Source organism: Spea bombifrons, chromosome 11 (genome assembly GCF_027358695.1).
Source record: "Spea bombifrons isolate aSpeBom1 chromosome 11, aSpeBom1.2.pri, whole genome shotgun sequence".
NCBI classification, from domain to species: Eukaryota; Metazoa; Chordata; class Amphibia; order Anura; family Pelobatidae; genus Spea; species Spea bombifrons.
Window position 1 is genome coordinate 13,724,513 of NC_071097.1, and position 26,680 is coordinate 13,751,192.

Here is a 26,680-nt window from a genome sequence, read left to right on the forward strand (position 1 = left end):
TCCAACTTTCTTCCTGCAAATTAATTAATGCAGTCATATAGATATGACTATATTTTTAAATTAGATTATTTTAATTAATTTGAGGAAGGTGACAGGCCATTTCCTCCAGCATCCCCCATCGACTAAATATAACAATACTAAACATATTATGCATAGGTTTCTTATATTTTGCTAATTAAACTCAAATATTTAAAAACTGGGGACAATTGAGCACTCAACATATATTAATACTTAATTCACTAAAGTAGTTCAGATGCAACTAATTTGTCTCGTGTGGACATTTTGATAACAAAAATATTTTTATAAAAACAAGGCAATTAAACCCATCCACAAATGCAACTGACATGTCATTATTTATTTATTTTGGTTCCCCCAGGCATGACAGTCAGACATTTGTAATTCAAACACTCATAGTTACATAACTAAACATTTTAAGCTGTCACATACACATAGTGAAATACACATATATACGTGCAGAATTCCCCCAAATGTATGGCTGCAAATTGTGTGTCAGGCAAGTGTGTTTTTTTTTTTTTGGAAGAAGGCATATTCAAGTAATGCTAGAGTACTTTAATATGTATTCTTCTTTAGTATAAGTGTCACAGACATTAGACTGCCCTTTTAAGCAAAAGAATTCTGATGGTAAGTAAAAGTTTCAAACACTTAACAAAACTGTTTAGACGAACTATCACACATTTATTATGTAGGCCAGTCACAATGACATTACTGAGCTCACTGTACTGAATTTTAAATTTTATTTTAAATTTTTGTTTCTCTTGATAAAAAAAACTTTTTTTCTTTTTACATTGTCCCTCTGATTTCCACTGTGATCAGCAAGCAGGGCTCCATTGACTTGTCTCTCCTGTCCTCAGTGACCCTACGCTGGGCATCAGCCAATGTCCAACCACTTCTCATTTGATGCCAGGAGCTATCCCTGACAATGCTCCTAGGTATGCCATGTAGATACTATAAACACAAACTATTATTCCAATATACTACTTATTATTTATTTTAACATATAAACACTGCTACATAGGTTTAATGTACTGCATGTAATATTTGGAAAAAAATGACAGCTCTCCTTAAAGATGACCTGCATTTTTTAATTGCTTTACTGAACATTTATTCAATCATCTTCACTTATGGTCTTGGTTTAAATTGTTAAAAACAAATACTACTGGATTGTTCTGAGACATGCTTCACTTGACTTACCAGACACTATAGTATAGCCAATTCCTCTGGGACGACCTCTGTCTTGATCAATAGCAGTTATAATGCGTACTGTTGTACCCTGAAAACAAGAAACAGAATGGTAATTACCTGCGACAATTGCAGTGTGAGATTAGTTGCCATTCTGGAGAGGTTGCCTTGTTCAGTCAATATTTATCTCCTTAGATAATCGTTAGTACGGTTAATTGAATACTTGTACATATTGTAAGCTAGTTGAGTTTATATCTTCTCATACATTTTCTTCACAACAAGGCAATGCAGAGCATTGCAAAATTGAGAACATTTCAGTTTAAGTATCTCTAAGCAAATCAAAAGAGAGAGCAATGATAAATTTCTACCTTCTTAACTATTATTTGAATTGATATAGAAATGGCAAATATTTTCTAAAACAATGTACCAATATCTGCACCCTAGAAGAAGTAGATATAGTGTGTCTGCTCTTGTACAAGAGTGGGCAGTGAAGCGTCATTATTCATTTTGGTGGTAACAAAACAGTGCCCACTACCACCAGTTCTTATGATCTTCTTCCATGCATTTTGTTGGGGAGATTATCAATTATCGGTGATTACAAATGGTAGTATTTAATAATTCCGATTTCACCACGATAACAGGAAATAAATATGGCAAATAAAATAAGTTTATGGACAAAATCATTTTTATAATAACAGTGGCATGTTAAGACATATCCAGATATAGAATGAAAAAAAAAATATATATATATATATATATATTAAAAAAATAATTTAGCAGTTTTATATCCTTTATATATTTATTATTGCACTGTAAGTGCTCTTGCTGTTTCATTGCTGGCTCCGAAGTATGTTCTTCTTGCTTTGGTGTGGGAATTCACATACACTGTATGAATTTGCATAGACATTATAATCACCAGGAGGTTAAAGGAAGGCCATCTCCAGTCATAATATCCAGTGAGTTATTAGTCACCTGTCCAGAGGAAGGACAAACCAAAACTCTATATACCTGAAACTGCATTGCATGGTGATTGCATTGTATCAGCAGGTCACAAGGTCCTACAACCATATACTTGTTCAAACTGAAGGGTTATCAGGAAGGGAAAACAGTAAAATACTATAAATAATATTACGTGTGGAGATATATGAGAAAGCATATTTAAGTCAATAGCTTCTGTGTCATTCTAGTAACCTTGCCATTGTATCTGGACATAAACCAACCTTAACAGAAGCAAATTCACAGGACAGGAAAAATCAATACAATGGAATTTATAAATAAAGAAGTACCATTTTGTCTGTCAGAACTAAACCATGGAAAGGCCTTTATTGTGTTCTGAAAATGTTAGGCTAACATATATATCATAGACAGGCTCCATGAAGATATTGCAGTATATCTATATTTAACACACTATATTTTAATGGTCAGCACTAAAAGCTAGCTATAACAATCACGAGTATAAAGCATGTAAATGATACCCTTTATAAAGAAAACTCTGAAAAGTACATTGAGGAATCTGAGGCTCCCATAACAAAAACTTTAGCCATCTGCTTTTAATCTTTAGACTAAAATTCAGACTTCAGACTAGAGGACTGCATCAGGATGCGGGTCCCTCCAAAAAACTTGTGGGCGGTCTTGCTGGGCCTGCGGGCGGGAGCGGGCGGTCAGGCACTGTACCTGCGAGTCCCGGTAATCCCGCGCAGTCCCGCAAGACTGCCTTCGCGCTGCTCCCTCACAGTGTCTCTTCTCTTGTTCTGCCCAGGAATCCAGCGGTGTCACGTGATTTTACGTCACTTCCCGTGACTCTGCTGGGTTCCTGGGCGGAACAAGAGAAGAGACGCTGTGAGGGAGCAACGCAAAGGCAGCCTTGCAGGACTGCACAGGAAATCTGCAGTTCAGGTAAGGAGGTGGGCGTGACTGACCACATATGTGGCGGGAGTGGGCGGGATTGGACGCGTTGCAGGAGCTGGCGGGATTGGAACACACACATTGCGGGAGCAGGCAGTAATGGTCACAAAATCAGCGGGAGTGGGCAAGAGCGGCATTAAAAAAACAGTCCCACGCAAGGCTCTACTTCAGACTTTGAATTCCGATATACTGCTTGGTCACCCAAACTTAGTCTCTGGAATAATTCACATAGCTGGTTCCTGCCCACCCATGAATTTCTTCATGACACTTTGTCATGTCATTTTGTTCTAGATTTCTGCATCCCCACATGAATACCTTAATATACTGTCTAGTACTATGTGTTCTTCACACAAACTAGAGACAGTAACAGATATAGTGCTCTGCTTTAGTTTAGTTAGAAAAATATATAATGTTTTAGGACCTGAGGTCCCAAAAGACTTAACATCTTTTTATATATTAACCCAAAAAAGCATCATTGTAAACTAAATAATAAATTTTTGGCAATATTAGTTTTTCTCTTGTAAATGTGTATGCCATTTTGCTTTAAAACACTGAAACCCAAAATTATTTTAATGATTTTATTTCGCTAAAACATTATTAAAAATAATTTTAAAAACTTTCATATGTATTCAGACCGAATGTATTCATATTTGGTAGAACTACCTTCCTATGTCTTATCTTAATCCTGCCATCTCTGGGACTTGAACATTGTGACATCCAACCAACCTTAACAACATCAAGCAAATCTGCCACTGAGAATGGGCCAAAATCATTCTGTGTGCAAAGCTGGCTCATACTGACCCCAATACATAAAGGCTAAAATTATTGTAGCAAAGGGTGGTTCTACTAAATACTGTGGGGCATTAATACATTCACTCCTGCAATGGCACGAATCACAAAACAAATTACGATACTCAAAACTTTTTCCTGATAACAGGTCAACTACTCTTGATTTCATCTTCTTGGGGATTCTGGCAAAATTGAAAAATAGAATATATATTAGGAGGATAAACAAGAGAACTTCATTTATTATGTTGTCATTAATTAAATCCTGTGCTACTGCAGAGAACTAGTAAAATGTTTTCTGTTTACATCCTCTTAAACCTGAATGACCCACATCAAGGGGGCTATAGATACTCACAGACTAAGATTTCAACTCACACTGACAATAAGTGTGTTCTAGTTTGTTCTATAAAGAATACAAACTTCTCACTGCTTATTGCAAGGATCTTTTCTATAGACTCTTCAACGGAAAGCCTGCACACTTCATTTTGACAACATAGGCTATAAATCCTTGGTCACTGACCTTTGAACAGATCAGTGAAGCTGGGTCTCATATTCAGCAAAGGCCTTGTAAATCATTAGGGTGATGGCTTTCAGGAGCCTTCCCCGCACAGCTTAGAAAGGTAATTATAGGGAAAAGGAAGAAGCTTGGAATGAAAAATAAAGACAAAGCAGGGATATAAAGCAAAGGTGAAATAATCACAATTCAAGCTTCTTTTCTCAGAATTTATTGTGCTTTAATTCACTGTTTCAGCAGGGGATATAAGAACTCCAAATCCTTCATTGGCAAACAAGACTATTTCTACATTTAAGAAACTGGGTGAAGGTGTCGCACGATCTGACAGGTCACTGGTCACCTGTCAAACACAGGAGAGCAGCTCAGAATGATAAGTATTAGACAACTGTGCCCTAGATTGTAAAGGAGAATTTTTTAAATTGCCCTGATAGATGTAGAATATACTCATATACATGAAGTTAAAGGGCCATACAGTCTAAGGGAAATCAAATCTGATTTCTCAGATTGTGGTTACCGACTAGAGAAATTAAGATGGGATAGTTAATATGCACTGAATTGTAGATGACGCATCAATGTGTCGTTAAACTTGAACAATGAAACAATGAATGAAACAATAAACAATGAAATCAGAAGGGTAAATATTTTCAGCTTCATCTGTGAGATGAATAGGGTGTTGAATAATGTTGATATTTGGTGCAGTAGAGCTAATGAACAAGGTCAGAGAATCATCCTTGAGAAATTTTTTGGAAATTGAGATAATCCAAAAAGAAGACAATCTTCAACATTTTTGTGTAAAGATAATGCATAATTTAAACTTTGTCATAATAACTATTACTTAACATGTCTGAATGATCAATTCATGTTTTGCTTTGATCAAGGGTATTTATTTATAGTTCAGCAACATATATGTTACAATAACTAAACAAGGTGGAATAGCAATTTTTACTTTGAAGTTACTTGAGATGCACAGATTTTGTGTAACAGCCATTGTCATATAAGGTGGTTAGAGTCCCTCCACCATGTCAGTCACCAAAAGCACTGCCCCACATAGAACATAGTATGCCTCACCGCAAGATGCCCTGATATGTTGGAGGAGTGGGGATAGGTAAGTATCTCCTTTCTGTAGTTGGAGGGTACTAACAGTTTCCCAGTGGGAGTGCCAGTTGGGGCAGTGACTTGGACTTCTTGGAGGTGTCAGAGAAGGGGAGATGAAATAGTAACTGAAACTCTGTTTTCCCTTGGCATCAGCTTTAATATTCTTGGATCCTGGATGGTATGAAATTATGTAATTAAACCGTTACAAAAAAACAAGAGCAACAAGCTTGGCGGAGATTGCGTCTCTAAAGGCATCATTGATGTACTGGAGGTTTTTGTGGTCGGTAAGTAACAGGAATACAGGATCCTTCTAATAAATGTCACCATTCTATGCAGCAATTACCGCAAGTAGTCCAACTTTGTATTGCTTTGTATTGCTCTCTGTAGGTGTAAATTTCTCAGAAAAGAAGCCATATGGATGTAGTGGGCCATCATAAGACTCATTCTAAGATAACACTGCCCCTGCTCCAATTTCCGAAGCATCAACCTCTAGGACGAAAGTTTTTTAATATAACAAAGGCCTTGACAGCTCGTGGCTAAACCTTATTGGTGAGGGCAGTCATAGGAGCAATCACGTAGAAGAAATCCCTTATGAATCGCCGATAATAGTTAGCCAAAGGCTTGGAGTTTAACTGGGGCCAATTCGAAACCAGTCCCACTGATGACATTTTCTTAGTTTATGCTCCCCTAACTGGAGTAATACTCTTTTCACGTGTTCTTGATGGGTGAGTAAATCGGGGAATGGATCAGCAGTCGTATAGGTAGATGATAACAAATTGCTGCAAGTAATCTCGGAAACAAGCATTTATGATTTCTTGGGAGACTGCTGGGGCATTGCATGGTCTAAAAGGCATGACATTATACTCATAATAACCAGACTGAGTATTGAAAGCTGTCTTCCATTCATCCTTCTTTCCCTCTCCGTGTACGAGATTGTAGGCTCCTCGTAGATCTAATTTAGTAAAGACCTTAGATCCTTTGAGTCTTTCAAATAATTCCTATGTTAGAGGGAAGGGGTAGGTGATCTTTATGATTATAGGATCAGGACCTCTATAGTCTATACAAGGTCTAAGCCCACCATCCTTTTTGGAGACAAAAAAGAATCTGGCCCAGGCTACTGCTCTATGGTTAAGAAGGGAGATAATATATCCAACTTGAGCTCTATTGGAAGGAAACAAATGAGCAGATTTCTCAAAGTGAATGTAGCACTGGTTAAGGAATCCTCTGCAGCCAGACGGGTCACCCCCATACCGGGGAGGAAGAAGAAGTTGCAATGTCTGTTGGAACACCAGTTCAGGTGGTGCAGGAGTTGGTACTACTGCAGGAGGCCGGCCATGAAGGATCAGTACGTGTGAGAAGGCTCTACAAGGCTTGTGCAAACTGATCAATGCAATGGTCAAGGCTTTTAATCCGGTCTGCGCAGGCTGACATGTTCCGACCTACCTCTCAAGGATCCATAGGGGAACCTCTGTACTATAACAAAGCAGTAGGGGAGGATCCTATGAAGCAGAGTAGGTGAGGTTACTGGAGGCAAATAACCCGAATTAGCTGGAGTCTTGAATATGTTCTTGAATATGGAATCGTGCTCAAGTACCAGAAGAGCCAGAAGAGCAGAGAAACAAGCTGAATCAGGAGACTAGGAGCTAGGTCAGAACACGGCCAGGTCACAAATCAGTCCAAAGTATAACAGGAGCATTAACACAGTCTTAGACCAACCAAGGGTTCTTGAGTAATGAGGGTCCGTTAATGTTAATAGAGGCTGTAGGGGGTCACTTATAGTTAGGAATACGTGTCACTTGAATGAGCGAGTAGACGCTGAATCAAGTGACCGCGGGCTCCTTTCCAGAACCCCATAAGACTTACTGCTGGTTAGAGAACAGGTCCTGGCACAGTAGACCTCCAAAGGCAACAGGACCAGAGGGTCGCAAGAAATGGAAGCGGGTTATTACACAGAGTTACAAGTGAACTAGTTCAGACTTTCACCGGAGAACCTTCATTTTCATTTTGTGTGCCAAAATATTAAAATGTATAAATTTACTACTTGGCAGTAGTACATACATACAACATTAAAAAAGTATGATTGTCAAATTAATTTAGAGGTAAATTCTAAAAGTAGGTGTATATAAGATGAGTGGTTTAGTGGGGAAAAAGTAAATCATTACAGTCTTCAGTACTGTAATATGGATTAAAAGTGACCAGAAAGTGTAAAGTGGTGAGTATTAATTCTGAATAACAATTATGTTTACTTCACCTCATTTAAAACATTGCTGGGAGGTGTATAATTAAACTCTGGGTCAACTGCAGTTGTTAATTAGGTACTATCAGCACATGCACTAAACACCCAGCTAAATGCCTGAGGGAATCTCACAATGTATCCAATTCAAGTCAGCTAACCCAAGGTCAGGGAATCTCAGCACGTGCAAAAATATTCCTGTGATACAACACCGTTCACTGTCTGGCAACATTTAATATCAAAGTTCTTCAACGGTTAGACTTTGTATAGATGTTTTCACATAAGACAGCACTAAAAGGCAATCATACTCAAGCACCAGTGAGCATTCATGTGAGTCAGGCTCAAATAAATATACTCATTCACATGCTTAAAGATGCAAAGCCCTCTGAGGTGACACGTATCAATCAATGCAATGGAAATGGGAGGCCTTTAGATGACTAGCGATGACCAGTGTTTTGAAGAAGATTAGTTCTGGGATTTTAATGGCCCGTTAGGATGCAGTGATGAGGAAATCAGCAGGCACTCTGTGTGAGCTGGCAAGCAGGTTCTGATTAATTTCACACCATGAAGGTCCTCAAAGGCAGCGTCTTTGTGTAATGCAACCATAGCGAGTCAAAAGAACACCCTTCAATTGTCACTGTATGTAAAGGAGTGATGGAATTCCAAGAGCTTGCTCTTAGACTGAATGTTTAAAAGCTAAAGTGCAAACCATGGTATTGAATGGTCATGTTAGGAAGAATTGCAAGTACTGGATTATATTACGGCATAGATGGTAATGCAACCCCTTACATGCTAGTGGCGAAAGGAACAAAATCGCCTGTGGAATACTTTATAATAATAACAAAGCAATGACTATATATTTTTCCTGTTACTCTTGAGCTCTCTCCAACAAATATGTGGACTAACAAGTGACCAAACTGCAAAAAAATACATTTAAAATGATCATCTTAAGAAAACAAAAGAAAAAAAAAAAGATACTGATCGTTCTTATATTAAGAGTTTAGATTTTTTGGCTGAAATGATGTTTATTGACAAAGCTAAAACCATATCTGTTCAAATGTAAGACAAGGTTTTTTTCAGAGCAAATACTCTGAAAAATACCCCTCCTCTTATATTTGAGGTCTTATAATCGGACCTCAAATAGAGGTCTGACTATATACCTAAGATCCAGATCCCCCGAAGTGCTGCAGGGGACCTGGATCCTCCTCTCTGGCAACATCCACTGCTGCCGGCACTTCCTCTGGGGCTTCTATGACCGAGCGGTGGCATGACATGACCTTCTGGTGCTCCATCATAGATGGAGGACCTGCCTGCACAACCATTTTTAATAATAATTTAAAAGTTATTTAGACGGGGAGAAGTTTGCACTATTATGTGTACCTAAGGCCCTGAACATTCTAGACTATTACCAGAATTGTATATTAAATATTTTGCTAAGGCATCAAAACAAACCAGACCTTTGGTAGTGAGCTAAAAACAAGTTAATATCCTAGCATAATCTTTAAAAATGTTTACAATGTAATGTTTCTTTTAAAAAAAATTAAAATATGGTCTATAAAATACTAAAAGACCCTTTCAACTGAAAAATATACATGAGTGTAGTTGTGCATATTACCCAACTGCGTTACTTTATCATATTTGAATAAGTAATGCATAGTATAGAGTATGTGTATAATTTAGCTGCCCTCATAATACCTAATATCGATGCTTGTAATTATGCAAAGAAAGAAAGGTGAACGTCTGTTTCTAAAGAAACAGAATTAAGATTAATATAAAGTATCCTGTCCGTCTTGTGGAAGCAGTCTGCTACTAATCTGATCAAATCCTCTCTTCATTTTCCAAGGGAAATCCTATGATCCACATCATTGTGCTACATCTAATAAATACTTCAGCACTCAAGCAACTGTCAAAACTCATTCAAAAGAAATATACAATTTGATGAAAAAGAGAAGTAAATTATGTGATAATTGTTTTTATTTGTTTTTTTTGTCACAGATCTTGTGCCATAAACTGCAAAAAAAACCCTCGTTATTTTGTGAGCATAATTACCCTTGAGCTGAAACATTTAGGTAAAGGGAACTGTTACCTTCACAGAATTTATCATTACTAAATTTAATAAATGTGTTTCAATCAGTTTAACTGACATTGAATTTCATTCACAAAAGCAAGGCTTTGCAGAAGACTTGTTGAACTTACAGACATCATTATGAATTTTGAAGAGCTAGCCCCAGTGAGCTTTCCCTGCATGAAGGGCTGAGATCACATCCATCATACATAATTCAAAGGGTGTGGGGATTTTTAAGAAATCTTACTGATTTAACCATATTTCACACCGGCCCAACTCAGCTCGTTTGCAGGAGAAGCTCATTGTAGCTTGCCACTGGCAGTTTTAGTGCATAAACCCCATTTGGTTAAAAGAATAGGAGACTATAATACCCAATAAAAGCTGACATGTTTGGAAAATCTTGCATATCAATGAATTTCCTATTCAGAGGTTATTCACCTTTAGTATGGATGTCTGAAACCAATCACTTACTTCTCAATATGGCTGTTCTATTTGCAAGATGGGTTTCCAATATATGGAAAATTGTACAACCCCTGCTATTTTTTTACAGAGGTTATTTTATTTACACTGCCCTTACAAACCACTGCCCATACATACTGCCTTTACACACACCTGCCCATAAACACACATATACACATACACTACCCATACACACGAATGCCCATACACACTGACTTTACACGCACCTACAAATAAACACACATATACTGAAACACTGCCCTTACACATGAATGACCATAGATACATATGCACTCACTGGCCAGTTTATTATGTACTCCTTGCTAGTACCGGGTTGGACCCCCTTTTGCCTTCAGAACTGCCTTCATTCTTCGCGGCATACTTTCTACAAGGTGCTGAACATTTCTCAGAGATTTTGGTCCATACGGACATGATGGCATTACGTAGTTGCTGTAGATTTGTCGGCTGCACATCCATGATGCGAATCTCCCGTTCTACCACATCCCAAAGGTGCTCTATTTGATTTATATCTGGTGACTGTGGGGACCATTGGAGTGCAGTGAGCTCATTGTCATGTAAAGAAACCAGTTTGAGATTATGTAAGCTTTGTAACATGGTGCATTATCCTGCTGGAAGTAGCCATCAGAGGATGGGTACACTGTGGTCATAAAGGGATGGACATGGTCAGCAACAATACTCGGGTAGTCACATTTAAATGATGCTCAATTGGTACTAAGGGGCCCACAGAGTTCCAAGAAAATGTCCCCCACACCATTTCACCACCACCAGCCTGACCTTTGATATAAGGCAGGATGGATCCATGATTTCATGTTGTTTACACCAAAGTCTGACCTTGCCATCTGTCCCAGCTGGAGTTGAGACTCATCAGACCAGGTAACTTTTTTCCAGTCTTCCATTGTCCAATCTTAGTGAGCCTGTGCAAATTGTAGCCTCAGTTTCCTGTTCTAAGCTGACAGTAGTGGCACCTGGAGTGGTCTTCTGCTGCTGTAGCCCATCTGTTTCAAGGTTCAACGCATTGTGCTTTCAGAGATGGTATTCTGCATACCTTGATTGCCTTGAGTTATTTTAGTTATTATTGCATTTCTGTCATCTCGCACCAGTCTGTCCATTCTCCTCTGACCTCTAACATCAACAAGGCATTTTTGTCCACACAACTGCCGCTCACTGGATATTTTCTCTTTTTCAGACCATTCTCTGTAAACCCTAGAGATGGTTGTGTGTGAAAATCTGAGTAGATCAGCAGTTTCTGAAATACTCAGACCAGTCGGTCTGACACCAACAAGCATGTCACGTTCAAAGTCACTGAAATCCCCTTTCTTAACCATTCTGATGTTCGGTTTGAACTATCAGCAAGTTGTCTTGACCAGGTCTACATGCCTAAATGCATTGAGTTACTGCCATGTGATTGGCTGATTAGCTATTTGTGTTAACAAGCAGTTGAACATGCGTACCTAATAAAGTGTCCATATACACACCAGCCCATACACACACATGTTGGCTGGCAGCTTACAGCACTCCTTTCTCCCTATCATCTACCCCCTTTCTCCCCATCAGATACCCCCATCCTTACTATCCCCTACCCTTTTCCTCCCCATCTATTACCCTTTGCCTCTTCCTTTCTTGTCCTTCTCACCCTCTCCTTATTTCTTGTCATGATGTGAGGTCACTTTTGCAGCTCCCTGGCAGTGCGCACATCAATTGATGCTAAGCAGCGGGATATCCTGGCGCTCAGTAATAGCTGTCGCCAAACAGTGATTGGGAGCACAAAAGCCAAGGTGTGACGTGATAGACCTCCCTCTCCCTTTAATTGCCTACAGTATCTCACATGGCTAATTTGGACATTTCCACTTAGGGGTGTACTCACTTTTGTTGCCAAGCTTTAGACTTTAATGGCTGTGTGTTGAGTTATTTTGAGGGGGCAGCAAATTTACACTGTTATACAGGCTGTACACTCACTACTTTACATTGTAGCAAAGTGTTATTTCTTCAGTATATGAAAAAATATAATAAAATATTTACAAAAATGTAAGGGGTGTACTCACTTTTGTGATATACTGTATGTCCAAGGTAAGCAATTTATGGTAGTAAAACAGTGCCATTGGATTAACTGGTTACAATAAAAAAGATGGCAGCTTAACATGTTATGCTCACTGGTATGCTTGCATGGTGAAGAAAGCTGGCGTGTAGCCTGTAAAATACTTTTTTTTTTCTCTTTTAAAACAGGGTTAGCCCAAATAATATCCCAAAAATGTTTTTTATAGTTATCACGTATAAAGCATTCCAGAGCCAATCATTGAGAGCACGCAAAATTAGATGCCAATGATAAATCCAAAACGTTACAGGCTGAGAACAAGAGAAGAAACACGGAGGCCTCTATAAATTTTGAGTTGAGGTGCAATAATGACTTTGATTCTATGAACATATGGATGTCAGACATCCAGGCAACCATTAATAGCTATGTCTTTTACTTATTCAACTATTTTTGAATTATATGGAATCCTTATATATTTGGTGCAAGAGTATGAAAACTATGCACAAATATGAATGATTTTTTTGTAAAGCCTGGAGCCTGTTTGATGTTTCATGATTTGTAATTTTGTCTTTGTAATGTTTATGGAACATCAAACATACTTCAATAAACATGAAAGTTTAAAAAATAAGTAGAGGGTATCTGCCTCCTTAGATATTTAACACAGAAGGTTGCCGCAAGAACGTTTTTGCATATGCACTAAACTTATATTTCACTCCTTTTTTCCAAGAACCATTCACATCTGCACTGGGGCCAGAAACCTTGGTGAATGTCTCATCATACAACCAAAATCCATATGAAGCAAGACGTCTCCAGAGTTTACAGAGGGAATGGAGTTAACAATGGGAAAAATACCAGAATTATCTATAGATGAGAAGGAGAGAATAACACACTCCACCTAGCAAGCTCACATGGTCTGGTAAAGCCATGTTTCTATTTATTCCTTCTGTGGTTCAAGCACACAACAAGGGCATGGATGATGCACAGGAGAGCAATGATAATACAGCAATTCCCTGTGTAGCTCCGCATCTATATTACATCTTTCTATTCAGCTAAACTGAATCACTTATAAAAATAATAAACACTCACCAACAACTCTACCCTGTTCTCTTTTAACCATAGTTTTGAATGGAGATGTGGACATGTCAGGTTAGGGAATATAGAAAAAACATTACATTCTTGTCTACAACAGGATTAAGGTCTTACTTGAAAGTTAAATCCCAGGCTCGAGTCATCAGAGGGAACCCATAAGTGGAAATATAGCCTCTGCAAAGCTTCCGTGTTAAATTTCAAACGTGAAAATCGTATTTCTCACATCTCCTATCTAGTCAATGAGCTGACAGTTACCCATTTGTAGTAATTTGTTTGAGTTTATATAGCCCTTTCACCTTCTACAGCTCTTTACTGACAGCCAGCTTCACATGTTGTTACTTAGAGGAGTACATTAAGATTTGATAGAATAATCTCAAACAAGGAGAATTTTATTAGGTAACATACAATAAATATAATAGATATTCCCAACATGGGCATTCTGCATGCCAAGCAGTATATAAAAAATAAATACTACAGCATACAAAGGGTAATGAAAACTAGATAAACAGTAGTAATAATGAAAAGTAGTAATACAAACATATAATTAACACACACTAAAAAACCTAATGTACCCAGGAGACAAGACATTTTACTGAGCTAAAGGAGGGAAAGTAAAGAAAGGGAAATAATGGTCAGTGGATATTGACACTGTGTCATTACAACTTATATCATAGAACAATCATTGGGCGCCTGCACGGTAATTAGCCTTAAAAAAAAAAAAAAAAAGCAAAAAAAATAAACAGGTGCGCATCAAGTCTGTTATTTAAAGCAATGCATGCATTTATGGGGCTTGAAAAAGAGTTTAAGTAAGGATGTTAGTGAGTAAGAAACTATTTTGAAAAGGAGATATGACGAAAGATATGGTATAGAGAAGAAACATGTATTGATTAGAGTCAGAAAAATGTGATATATAACAATACAATGTATAATTGCACAGTAGAAGGTTTATCGGTGGTGAAAAGGTTTTTCTATTTTTTTACAGCTGTGACAGATAAATGTGATAGTATATCTGATTATTTGGTGTTAGGGATACAATTATGAAAACAAAACTTGAATGTATATTTAACTACTAATTGAAACATTTTGAAAATGTAAAAATACTAAATAAATGCAAATCTGGAACACCATCATGCTGCTCTGTATCTTGTTTAATTCTCAGAATTAGTGGTAAACTTACCGGTGGTGAATTCTCATAGATGTTGGTGCTGTAGGGTAAGTTGATGAAAATTGGATCCATGTCTTGTATGTCAGTAATTGTGATTGCCAAGTTGGCTAATGTTGATAAGGGGTTTGTCTTGTCTTGATCCTATAAAAAGGTATGTATTAGTAAAGAGGCACTTTGTAAGCTAAGTAGCAGCAAATTCGTAAGACCGCGCCAAGATTTAAGGGTCTGAGACAACCGCTCTGCGACAACTGCTCTGAGCAACTTGGCCTGGGAGGAACAGGCATCTTAGTCCCCCTGGCAAAGGGAAAGGCAAGGCACACCTCGAAGCAACTTGGCCTGGGGAGACCAATGGCCTTTACGCCAGGATTTAAAGGTCCGTAAGAGCAACTCTATTGGTCGCTGGCAGGGGCTCGTCTGGCATTAACCAATTAAGGGCGCTCTTCATTTTGAAAACTTAATATTTGTGTTTTTTATTTTCTCCCGAATACAAATGCACATAGAAAATATACTTGTAAATGTAAGATATGCATTAAATGAACTGTCAAAGATCTGCAAAGAAGTTTCAATTAACTGTTCTTAATTTTACTATGAAAATGCACAGTTACATATTCTGTAACACCTCATAAATATTACACTTTATGCTCGATCTACCTAAACAGTATTAAACAGTTAACGTGTTGCTGCCCTTTGTTAGTGATGCATTGCAGTAACATCTTTTTTACATGCACCTATCAAGGTCTCTGATTATAAGAACACATTTAATTCTATAATCAAGCAAACTTAACAGTGTTTTCAATAGCATTTAATGTTTTTTTTTTCTAGCATGTTGTGACAAAAATAATTCTGTGGTTAAAGCATATAATAGTTGTAATTTTATTCATAAAGAGCCAGCACATTTCACAGTGTGGCATATGACATATAATCTATGACACAATTAAAAAAAAATATTGCTCTGTGAATAGACTTGTGAATTTGTGTGGGTTAGCCAAAAGAAGTATAACAGGCTCAAAGATTCAGCCACAATAACACTGTCGGATATCGCCATAAGTACAAGATTTCAGGGTTAGTCGCTAGGGAAAGATGCCAAATAAAAGAGGACCAGCAAAATCTATGCTGTCTGGGATCCCCCACTGTGTACATCAATAAATATGTACAGATGCAGAATGTTTCTTGTAATAATTCCTGATAAATTTAGTCTTAATTAATTAATGGTAAACACATTTGGAGGAACAGCTATCATAAATGAATAGGTTAATTGAAATTAAAATCTTTTAATTCTCGGGAAAGAAAATGCTGCTATTAACGAGATGCATTCTATTGTTAAAGGAAATATCTTGTCAATGTAAAAGCTATTCTTCTGAACCATACAATATCAGTAAATATATAATGCATGTTGCTATGCGAGGAGTATAACTAGCGCTCTGCTTTGATGGCAGATTGTCTCTAATATCTGTGCTGTTTTGTCAGTTAATGACAATAAATTTGTGTTCTGTATTGCTATTTAATGATAGGCTTCAGAACTGAAAATCTGCTTGACAAAGCTCAAATTACTTAGAGACATCATCCGCTTGTACTTAATTTTCAAATTTGGGACTTTTACATTATGAAGGGCCAACCCTTCTGCTCCAAGAAGGACTTACTGACTAAACCGCACTATACTGGACCTGTTCAGCCCTTCTTGCAGGAGAAACGTACAACAAATGGCCCTCAGAATTCATAAGTTCAGTGGATTCCTGCAAATTCTCCTGACAACTTCGACTTTAGTGAATATACCCCTTCTGAGAATATCACTGATCCACTGAGAAGAAATGCACTTTAATACGCACAATTTTCCCCAAAAGTATGTCATGATGTTTTACTTTACGTTGGGGGCTCACTTCTGAAGCACAATTCTAGAGAAAAAAAGTCCAGAAATTGCAGTTTACTGTTTGATTGGACACTTTATATTTAGCTTAAGTCATCTTTGTCCTGGTAAGTTTTTCTCCCGAGCACGACCAGAAAACTTTGAGAAAATCTGGAAATGTAAATTCTTTGTGGTAAACATTTCTGTGTTAATCTCAGGTCATTTGAGACAATTACCTGAGGTAAACCATATTAGATCAACCCTTACTAGGGTCGGAAATTCCTTTCCATAATACACTGTGCAAAAAAGCACAGTATGTGAAATTTGGTTTTCCATTTTTTTTTTACATCTTGTCTAATTGTTTTCAGTTCACGATGTACCACCTAAAAAAAGTAAGAATTGGGATTGTCCTCTGATCGGCAGAAGCCTAGCATTACCTTGTACAGTACTTTAAGTGTTAAGACTTTGCATACACATTAATATGGAGAAGATTACTGCCAAATTGCATGATAGCATGCCTAAGTTCGAGGCTATATGGGAGCCGTGGCTCTCTACGTTCCCTGGTCCTAGACCAGTTCATTCACTGCTCCACCTATAACCCGGCAAAGGAGGCTTTCCGACTTGTCTTTAACTTTCCTTTCTCTTCTTCTCTCTTTTCTTTTCTCTTCTCTTTCCCTACCCCCTCTCCCTTCTCCCCTACATGTGAAGTGTTTGCTAGTAGGTTGTTTACTTACCATGCTTATTTTTTTTTTCTGAGCGAAAGCAGAGACCATTCGGGCTTTGATGTATATGACACTAATCACTGCTGTGCCCTTGTTGCGATTTCATGACAATGTTCGCAGTTTTGTCTTGTTTATGCTGTGGTATGTATTCATGTCAATGTATCATGCTATGTACTGATGCAACACTTTGGATCCGGCAACTGTTGCTTTTTCTTATGTTAAAATGCAAATAAACTACTTTAAACAAAAAAAAGACTTTGCATACAAGCATGTAAACAACTCAGGGCACAATCCCTCATAGCAAAAACATGCAGGACCTGGTTTTGACTGACAGAATGAAAGGGTGTTATAGGAAGCATTAACAAGAGTTTGTGACTGTATCAAGAGCTGATTATGGGGGATTAATGCTCATTTAATCTGCATTCAATAACCCAGCATGAACATTATCTTCAAAATAACCCAAGGCTTTGCTGTTTATGGCCATGCTGGATGTCTTTTTTTCTGATTTGTGATTTTCCCAGTTATTAGTGGTAAATTCGGTGTTAAAAATGCTGGTAGATTATTTTTATACAAGTACACATCATTATTCAGTGTTTCTTTTTATTACATGTGTTTTTTTTTGTTCTGTATTATTCATGTGCACTTTCTTCAATAGCATGGCATAATTGCATTTTAAAAGAGCAATAATAAACCCCCACGATTTGTATTTTAAATACTAGATCATCCCGTAACATTGTTGAATCCCGATGCAAACTTCTAAAAAACTAGATTTACCTGGAAGTATTATGCAACATATTGCCACTGTCATCAACAACCGAAAGCAATGATCATTTTCTACCACCACTCACGTGGGGACTGGCAACATTCAGCCCTGGGAACAACTTCAGCCAAGTGGCCTAGTAAAAAAATCTATCTGGTACACGGTTCGTGTACATTATCCAGTTGTAATAATACATTCAAAACCTCTTGTAATTTGCTTGCCGGTTGTCCCCTGTTGACTCCCTAATGTTACTTTACTGCCTCAAATGCCACAAGTAAAGGAAACTACGATGCAGATACTTATAGAAAGAATAAAACAACAAAAAAAAGTGATTAAAAAACGATATTCAGAAAATTACGATCTAAGTAAAGTACTTCTAAGCGTTATCTGCAAGAAAATAAGGATGAATGCCCCTCGCGGCCTCCTTTTGGTAAAAGGTTCATATCAAGAACATAACTGGTACAGGTTGCAGATGAAAGGCATTCCTATAACATATCTAACTATCTGTGTGCTCCTTACCAGAACATATGGGACATATCTCATATTCATTCATGCATTCATAAATCAACCTTGTAACTGTATATGCATATAATATTTTCTTTAAATATTCTTTTCTAAAGTGAAGTGTCAGCACTGCCCGTTTTAAAGGCATGTTGGAACCTGTGGTTGAAGCTACGAAGGTGCAACATTCATGGCTTGGGGGTCCTTAGATTGTGAACCTGGCATTGTAAGTACCGGAAACAACCAGCAGGAAAACAGAAGAGGATAGGTGGCTTACCGTTGCGTTAACTTGTAATTGGTACGCAGTAGTGACCTCATAATCTAGTTCAGATATCACGGTTACAATACCACGAGACTTGTCTATGGTAAAAAATTTGGAAGGCGGCTGGATAGAGTATAAAACACTGCCGCCTGTACCCTGATCAGGATCTGTTGCGTTCACAATGAAAATCGGTGTCCCCACGGGTGTATTCTGAAATAGAGAAAACACATACAGTGTGAAATGATACACCAAGATATCAACAACCCTATTACATTTATGACTATAAGTAAACTGACTCTGTTACTCCTACACAAATTTGAGATACTTTAAAAGTCTTTTCTCACAGCAAATTTATTGTTTGAGATGCTTATGCTAAACACTGGAAGACTGATAAAACTGTTCTTATCTTAAAGCAGAATGTAAGTGTTCATGGATGCATTAATCAAAAGAAAACCTTAAAAAACACTTCATTGGCACTTTATGTCTTACAGAGGCCATCCAACTTATGAGACCTCTTCCCACCTGTGTTTCAGAGACTGGCAAAACAAGTCTACACCATAGATGGTGGAAGTGCCTATGATAAACCATGTAAGCAGACAGTATACACATCAATTAACTCTTGTTTTGGAACTCAATAATCATGGACATCCTTTTGAAAAACTGCCTCTAGTAGTAATACTGTATATCTGCCATGGGTAAGATGTTGATGGAGAAGACATTAAATGTAAGATTAGGGGGACTGTAAAGATTGAAAAGCTCACAGCCATATGGAATGACGCGGGTAACAAATGGTCTGGGACTCTTTGGTTGACGCTGTCTGATCCCGTCCCTTCAGCCTAGGTTTAAGTCCCTTTTAGTCACCAACCCGACTTCAAAGCATTTGCTACTTTGCAGTATTAGACTTTGTTATGTAACAGCATTTGTTACGTTTACTTGATTAATAATTCAAGCACATTAAATAATTTTTTTTAAAATTACATTTTCAGCACATACGAGATAACACAAGCATGCAGTTGCATATAGTTCATACCATATAATTATGTAATACTATATAATCTAACTGCTATATCCTAGGAAATATTTAAATGTGTAAAAAGCATTACAGAAAAGTATAGAGAGAAAAAAATACAAATTAAAGTAATTTTATAAGGACTGGTTCTCTGTTAGTGCCTCTCTGATGTGTCTGTATGTGTTGTATGTATTAATTTATATTTGTTGACAAATTGTAAATTTGTTGGGGCTTAATAAATAAAAGATAATAATAATAAATAATATTTAGATTCAGCAGCTCTTACATTTGAGGCCACGAGATTGAATACTGCACATAAGAGTATTCGGTAACATGGAGAGCAGCAGAAGGACAAGTCTGATTGTCAATGTTTTTATTTTATTTTATAAAGTAAAATGTTAATAGTAAAGTAATACATTAAATAATACAATAACTCACGGTGCCTCAATAAATCAGATCAACCTGCAGATTATAATTACAGTTGGATTTTGGGAATGAACTGGTGCTAAACCATGAAAGTACGACATTTACCAAATTATACAATGGATATGAGTTCTGATTTTTTGTGGTCATTTTAGTCTTTTGTGTTACCTATACATACAATGAACATATCTTCAGATGCTTCCGTAAGAATCATTTTTATTGATGATTTAGCCATCTTTAAGCAACCACAATTTGTGGACTTTATATCAATGAATGGGGGAAATGTTTACCGCCCATCATAAGACAAAACTAAGTATACTTGTCTTTGTAATAAATAAATGTTTCCCAATTGCCCTAGATACATTTGTATTCAACTAGCCTGAGGTCCGGTATTCATGAATATTTCATTACATTCATTTTCAAGCTGAGAAAAAAATACTTTTCGTAGTTGTCACCAAGATAAATTAATAGAGATATTTCCAAAAGATCTGTTAAAAGCTCAGGATTTAATTGATGCACTATAGTCTATGTGGCAGACACTAGCATTTCTGAACTTTAAAGTTGCCTTTTCATACATAGTCTCTTGCATACCCTCAACACATATAAGGTCCCCTGCCTAAAAAAACGAATGCATTTCTTGACCAAGCCTATAAATAGCTAATACTTGCAGAGGCACAGTCATTATTGATTGTAAGGGCTCTTCAGCCCTCAAGCAGATCGGCTCAGCTGTTAAAATGGCTAATGGAGACATCAGATTGTGGGTTACTGCTGTGTTCCACAAACATCCAGTCCAGCAAAGTTAATAAGACATTGATTCTTCATGCTATCAAAATCAGGACTAGAGAGAGCACTAGCAGAAGATAAAAGCTCTCTGATTTCAGTTGAGCCCACCGGCTTTTTGGATTACTCACTAGAAACTAAATGATTCTGCAATGATCGCGTAAAATAACACAGCATAGGAAAATTAGCAAAATTAGCCTTTTGTAAAATCTACTTTGCTCAATGAACAAGGCAGAACTTGAGAGAAGACCATCAATGGGATTGGGCCAAAAATGCGCATTCACCATGAAAATGCGTACGTCCCACACCGGACTGAAAACATACCTATCTAGATTTAAAAGATATTCACATTTAATTTTACACGGATGGCTTGTTCTCAGTGTTCTTCATTGTTCCTACCATCTAAGTTAAGTTTAATGTGGGCCCACTGAATTCTGGTTTGGGCAAGATACCCTTGGACACGTTACGCCTGATACAAGAACACAAGACAGACACCTCCTCACCTTTTGTATTTGAGGTTTTTCTGCGCAACCAGAGGAATTTCTTTAAAACAGCAAGCAAGCCTGGCTCAGCGAACCAGTCCGATCTGAAGTGGGCCTAACTTGGCTATACTACTGGCTGGATTATCTGCCTCTTTAATTTAAATTATGTCATAAAAATTTTTTTTGTAAACTATACATCACTTAAAATTAATAGCAATAATGCAAATAAGATACAATATTAATATTGGCCCTTCTGGAACAAAGTCATGATGCACGGAACGTTTATATAAAGGTTTTTATGTATTGTTACATTAGGGGCATTGGAGTTTATCAGTTAAAAGCTGATTGGAATTCTAACTCCCCACCATTCACATACCCCTACCAATTAGATTACCATAGCATATTCCTAATAGGACTATTGGGTGACAAATGACTTAACATTTTCTAACTCTCCTATGTGCTCACCTTCAGAGTTCAAATGACAGGCCTTCCTTAGAAAACTGCAGACCTTGTGAAGCTGACAGTGAGCAAATTCCTCTTTTCAAGCAGTAAAATGATTAGAATGCAAATACATATGTGCAGCAACAATGCATATAACGTGCAAAAAGTGACAGGCAATCTGGCCAAACAGCTGCTTGAAGGTCACTGAATAAAAAGGCAGTGACATAAAAAGGGGACATGCTAATGCACGGAATGTGGTCAGGCTCATTTAGTACCAGAATTATTTAGTACTAGAATGTCATAATCTGAAGATGTACTGAGTCAACGGCAAAGCTTCTGCTCATATGCTAATCTGAAATCTTGTTAAACAATTTAAATTAAATAATCCCAAATGGACATCTCTGAGGATTCTTCTATGGAATGGAACTTGACAAACTATGGACATACAAATGTGCAACGTTTAGGGAAATGATTTGGATCTTAAGAGATGCGTACGTGTAACCAAGTGCTTGGGTTACGGGTGATCAATCAAAGGATGGAGAGAAGAGTATTTGTACATTTTACACTGTCCAATGGATTAAAATAAGGACAGAGGTAAATTGAACTTGAGTTTAGAGGTAGCTGGAATTTAAAGAAGCTGTCTGCCACATATACTGGTACAGCATTTCTTTTTAAAATGATTAGCTTCGGACCCTCAATCTCTTTAGTCATGTCAAAACGTGGAATCTACTTTGTAGTGGTTCCTGTGGAAAGGGCATGCAGGCTTAACCTACACTGCCCAGTACTGACAAGCTATAGACTGGCTTATATTGACATTACAGATTTTCATCTGGACTGGTAATTTAGCCTGGTAATTTCTTTGAAATCCCTGCAACACACCCTTCAAGAGCCATTAGTAGTAGAAAGAAGGAGGTGGTTATGCCGCTCTACAGATCTCACCTAGAGGGCTGTTTATAGCTCTGGAGACCCCATCTCTGGATGCTTATACAGCCTCACAGCAGAAGTGGTAGAAGTTAATACAGTGAGGGAGTTTATACATGCATCAGATAGGCATATGCATCTTCTCAATATAAGAAAAGACCAATTATGAATTAAAATTTAACTCTTTACAGCAAGACTAATGTCTTTACTTTACAGTCCTTTCTCTTAACATCCAGTGTGTCAGAGAAAGGACTGAAAAGTGGTCAGTGTATGGTAAGGGCTAAATTGTCAGTGCACTTGTTTCAATAATGTCTTGGGAATCCAGGATTTTCACCAAACTAGAGGCTGTCAGCTGGTCTAATCTAAATTCAACTTTACAGAGAGTCATACAAAATGGCAATGTGCTCTACCAAGTATGGTTAGCAAAATCTAACTTTTCTATCATGTAAAGTTGGAGACATCTTTAGGAATGCAATTAACACTTTTTTTTACCAGATGTCTGTTTAATTGAATGAATCAACTTTATCATTACATTGCACCAAAAGCAGCTATGCTGTAACTCGAATCCACAAAAGGATGGCACACAATCAACCACATCCTCGGCAGCCACCCTACTGAGTTAATGCCTACAACCTAGGACCTCAACCTTAATTTGTAAACCTAACAATTTTATTAGTATTGTCTATAAAACCAAATCTAACCATAACCATAAGGCAGGAAGGAAATAAATAATTTGTTGCTGTGAACTTGAGCCATAGACAGGCTTGGACTGGCACATCAGGCAAATGCTAGGTGCAATGCTGGCTACTAGCACTTACTCGATCCGGATATGTGTGGACTCATATAAAAAAAGTTACATGCAGCCGCACATATTAAGATAGTGTAGGGCCATGATTTGTTGGTTGATATCTTTAAAGTGATGCCTGGGTCATCCCCAATCCTGCCCTGGTAATAGACACACAGAACATAGAAGTTGACTGACGATAAAAACCACCCAGCCTGGCTAGATTCAGAAGCACAAGGACAGGACGTGATCCCCATAATAGGTCACTCAGTGTAAAGAAACTAAGAACGATCTTCCCTATGATGAGATACATCTTTAATGCATGCTGCTGGAAAATATTTTTGGAAATTCATCTGCAATTTCAGTGTGTGGCAGAGAGACAGATAGGGAAGAATATACATTATGAGAAAAGGCCTTTCCTGCCCTTCTCCTCTCCTGTGATTTTCCTGGAGATCAACTCGCTTTTAGTATTGTCACAGCAATTTTGTGCCATTCATGCGCTCTTGAGCAATGAGTATATATTCTGGATATAAAGAATATTTTGTTAAATGGAAATATATGCTAATACACGTGGGGCGAATGTGTTGAAATGGCATCTATAGATTTTTTCACTCCTGTTCTGAGCCATCCTGATTTTTTGTAACGGACAGCCTTCAAAAATAATTATCATTTGATCATTAATCAGCAACACACATGTGACAATCAAGTACAAGTACAGTCCACAGGCAAGCAAATACACAATTAACAAAATTATTAGTGTTGGAGTCAGTTAATTGCACTTTGTCTGGTTTGTTTATTGTCTATTTTTATTGTCATGCTCATGACATAAGCAAAGGCAAATTTGCTGACTGCTTGAGCTGTACTTATGATTCATATTCCAATATTAGATGCAAGTATTGACTATAATTTGTGGCATTGACATTTATCCATTAAATATTCTAAAAAGTGTTTCTTCTGGTATGCTGGTCTGCCCTTGCCTGAAAAAAAAATATTTCACCGGGTCTTTGATGGGCAATTTCTCTGTTAGTCTTTGAGAGTCAGAGAAATAAGATAAGGAAAAAACCAAACAAAAATAAAGATAAGTCATAATCAGGGGATATCATGTGCTATGATCTGATAGCAAGGACATAAATGCTGATCAAGAAAGGAAACTGTTTATGCTCTTAAGCACCACAGGTCAGACCCTGGAACTCTGACACAGATGAAATGTATCCCGACTTGCTAAAACACAAGCTTTTCACTCAATTTCCATATTCAAAGTCAACTATTAGCTCTGTGGTGGGGTTCCAGCTCCTGAGCCTCTCAGCTGCCTGTTGACTGTGCCGCACATATCCCTTTAACACAACCACTGAAAAAATATCATGAAATAACATTTTTCCTACTTAGATGTTCTGTACAAACTACACACTGACATTTACTGTTGATAGATTTGAAGTTATTGTTACTGTTGTCATTGTGGATGTTTCACAAGAAGTCATGTGAGCTATAAATTGTTTAAATAGTTCAGTGTGAAATGCTGCCAATAAATCTCTCATCAAAGTAGCATTTGTAGAGAAGGAGCAAAACTGTTTCATTCTACAAAACTTTTTAAAGTTAATAATGTATTAGGAGCTGGTATATTAGCTCTTTCATCACAGGGACCCCAAAGCCACAAGGGAATTAGACCAGATCTGTCCCCTACAATAAAACTTTTTTAACAACTGTTTTGCAGTTTTTTAGATCTCTGAAACAATGCATATGGGGTCTATTTCTAAACCCTTGAGATAAATACCATTTTATTTCAAAGGGGATTCAAATCCGGAACTTGATTCAGTGCACAGGTCTAACATAAAAATGCTGTACCTTTCCTGTGGAAACTCGCTGGGGTCTGTAGTAACAGGTTTTCCTAACATCTTAAGCCCTATGGTAAAATGCAAATGCCTCTACATAAGGGATATAAGGGTGAACTCATTTACTGCTATCCTGCTTAGACGTCGTATATTACCTGTGTTTTGTATTGTTTAAATCAGTTAAGAACACAACACATCTGGGGCACCAGGATGTTAGCAGCAGATCCTTTAAGTTCTATAAGTTGCGAGGTGGAGACTTGTTTGTCCAGCACATCCCACAGATGCTTAATTCTGGGGAATTTGGAGGCCATGTCAACACCTTGAACTCGTTGTTGTGTTCCTTAAACCATTCTAGAACTAGGGTGCATTATCCTGCTAAAGAGGCCAAATGCCATCATGGAATACTGTGTCCACAAAAGAGTGTGCATGGTCTGCAACAATGCTTAGATGGTGGTACGTGCCAAAGTAACATCCACATGAATGGCAGGATCCAAGGTTTCCCAGCAGAATATTTGTCCAAAGCATCACACTGCCTCTGCCAGCTTGTCTTCTTCTCATAGTGCATCCTGGTGCCATGTGTTCTCCAGGTAAGGAATGCATCCACACTCGACTATCCATGTGATGTAAAAGAAAATGTCATTCACCAGACCAAACCACCTTTTTCCATTGCTCTGTGGTTCTTATGCTCATGTGCCCAAGTAGGCGCTTTCGGGAGTGGACAGGGGTCTACATGGGCACCTTGACTGGGGTCCCACCTACTGGCAGGTGCCATGATAACAACATGATCAGTGTTATTTGCTTCACCTGTCAGTGGTCATAATGTTATGGCTCATCGGTGTATCTATATATCTATAGATATACAGCTATATATATAACATTTAACTACAGCCATACATCTTTTCACTCAAGTTTTAATGCAGACTGCAACACTGTGGTACCTCCTGTATTTCATAAATATTTAAATGCCACAGATACCAACAGATACCACAGAAAAACATGAAGAACTAGAATGGTTTGTCTGAAGCCCAGAATCCCCAGAAGCTTAAATGAATTCATTATGTTCAATACACATACATAGAGCTATGAGCAGCTCTCTGATGGCAGTGTGTTATAGCACCTCAAGCTTGATATTAATTGGGTGACACTTTATTTTAATGGCACATTAATTAATGCCTTATTCCAAGGCAATTTGTATAGGCGTTCCAGTGACATATACATATTAATACAAATGAATTTCACCAATGTTTTAACAAGGAAAGCAAAACCAATTTGTAGCTATGGGAACTCTTTAAATGGTAATCACACATAATTAGAATTTCAATCTGCTAAATCAATCTCTGTCATATGTACAATTCTGTC

The 26,680-nt window shown here is 37.6% G+C and overlaps 1 protein-coding gene across 1 annotated transcript in view; it reads right to left on the reverse strand.

Moving 5' to 3' along the window:
• Positions 1-26,680, reverse strand: part of CDH23 (cadherin related 23) — a 357,384-nt gene that overhangs the window by 219,123 nt on the left and 111,581 nt on the right. Inside the window, exons 6-8 of the mRNA XM_053451249.1 lie at positions 18,668-18,862; positions 14,577-14,705; positions 1,213-1,291 (exon numbers count right to left, since the gene is read on the reverse strand). Coding sequence (XP_053307224.1) covers positions 1,213-1,291; positions 14,577-14,705; positions 18,668-18,862 — 403 coding nt within the window. The remainder of the gene's footprint in view (positions 1-1,212; positions 1,292-14,576; positions 14,706-18,667; positions 18,863-26,680) is intronic.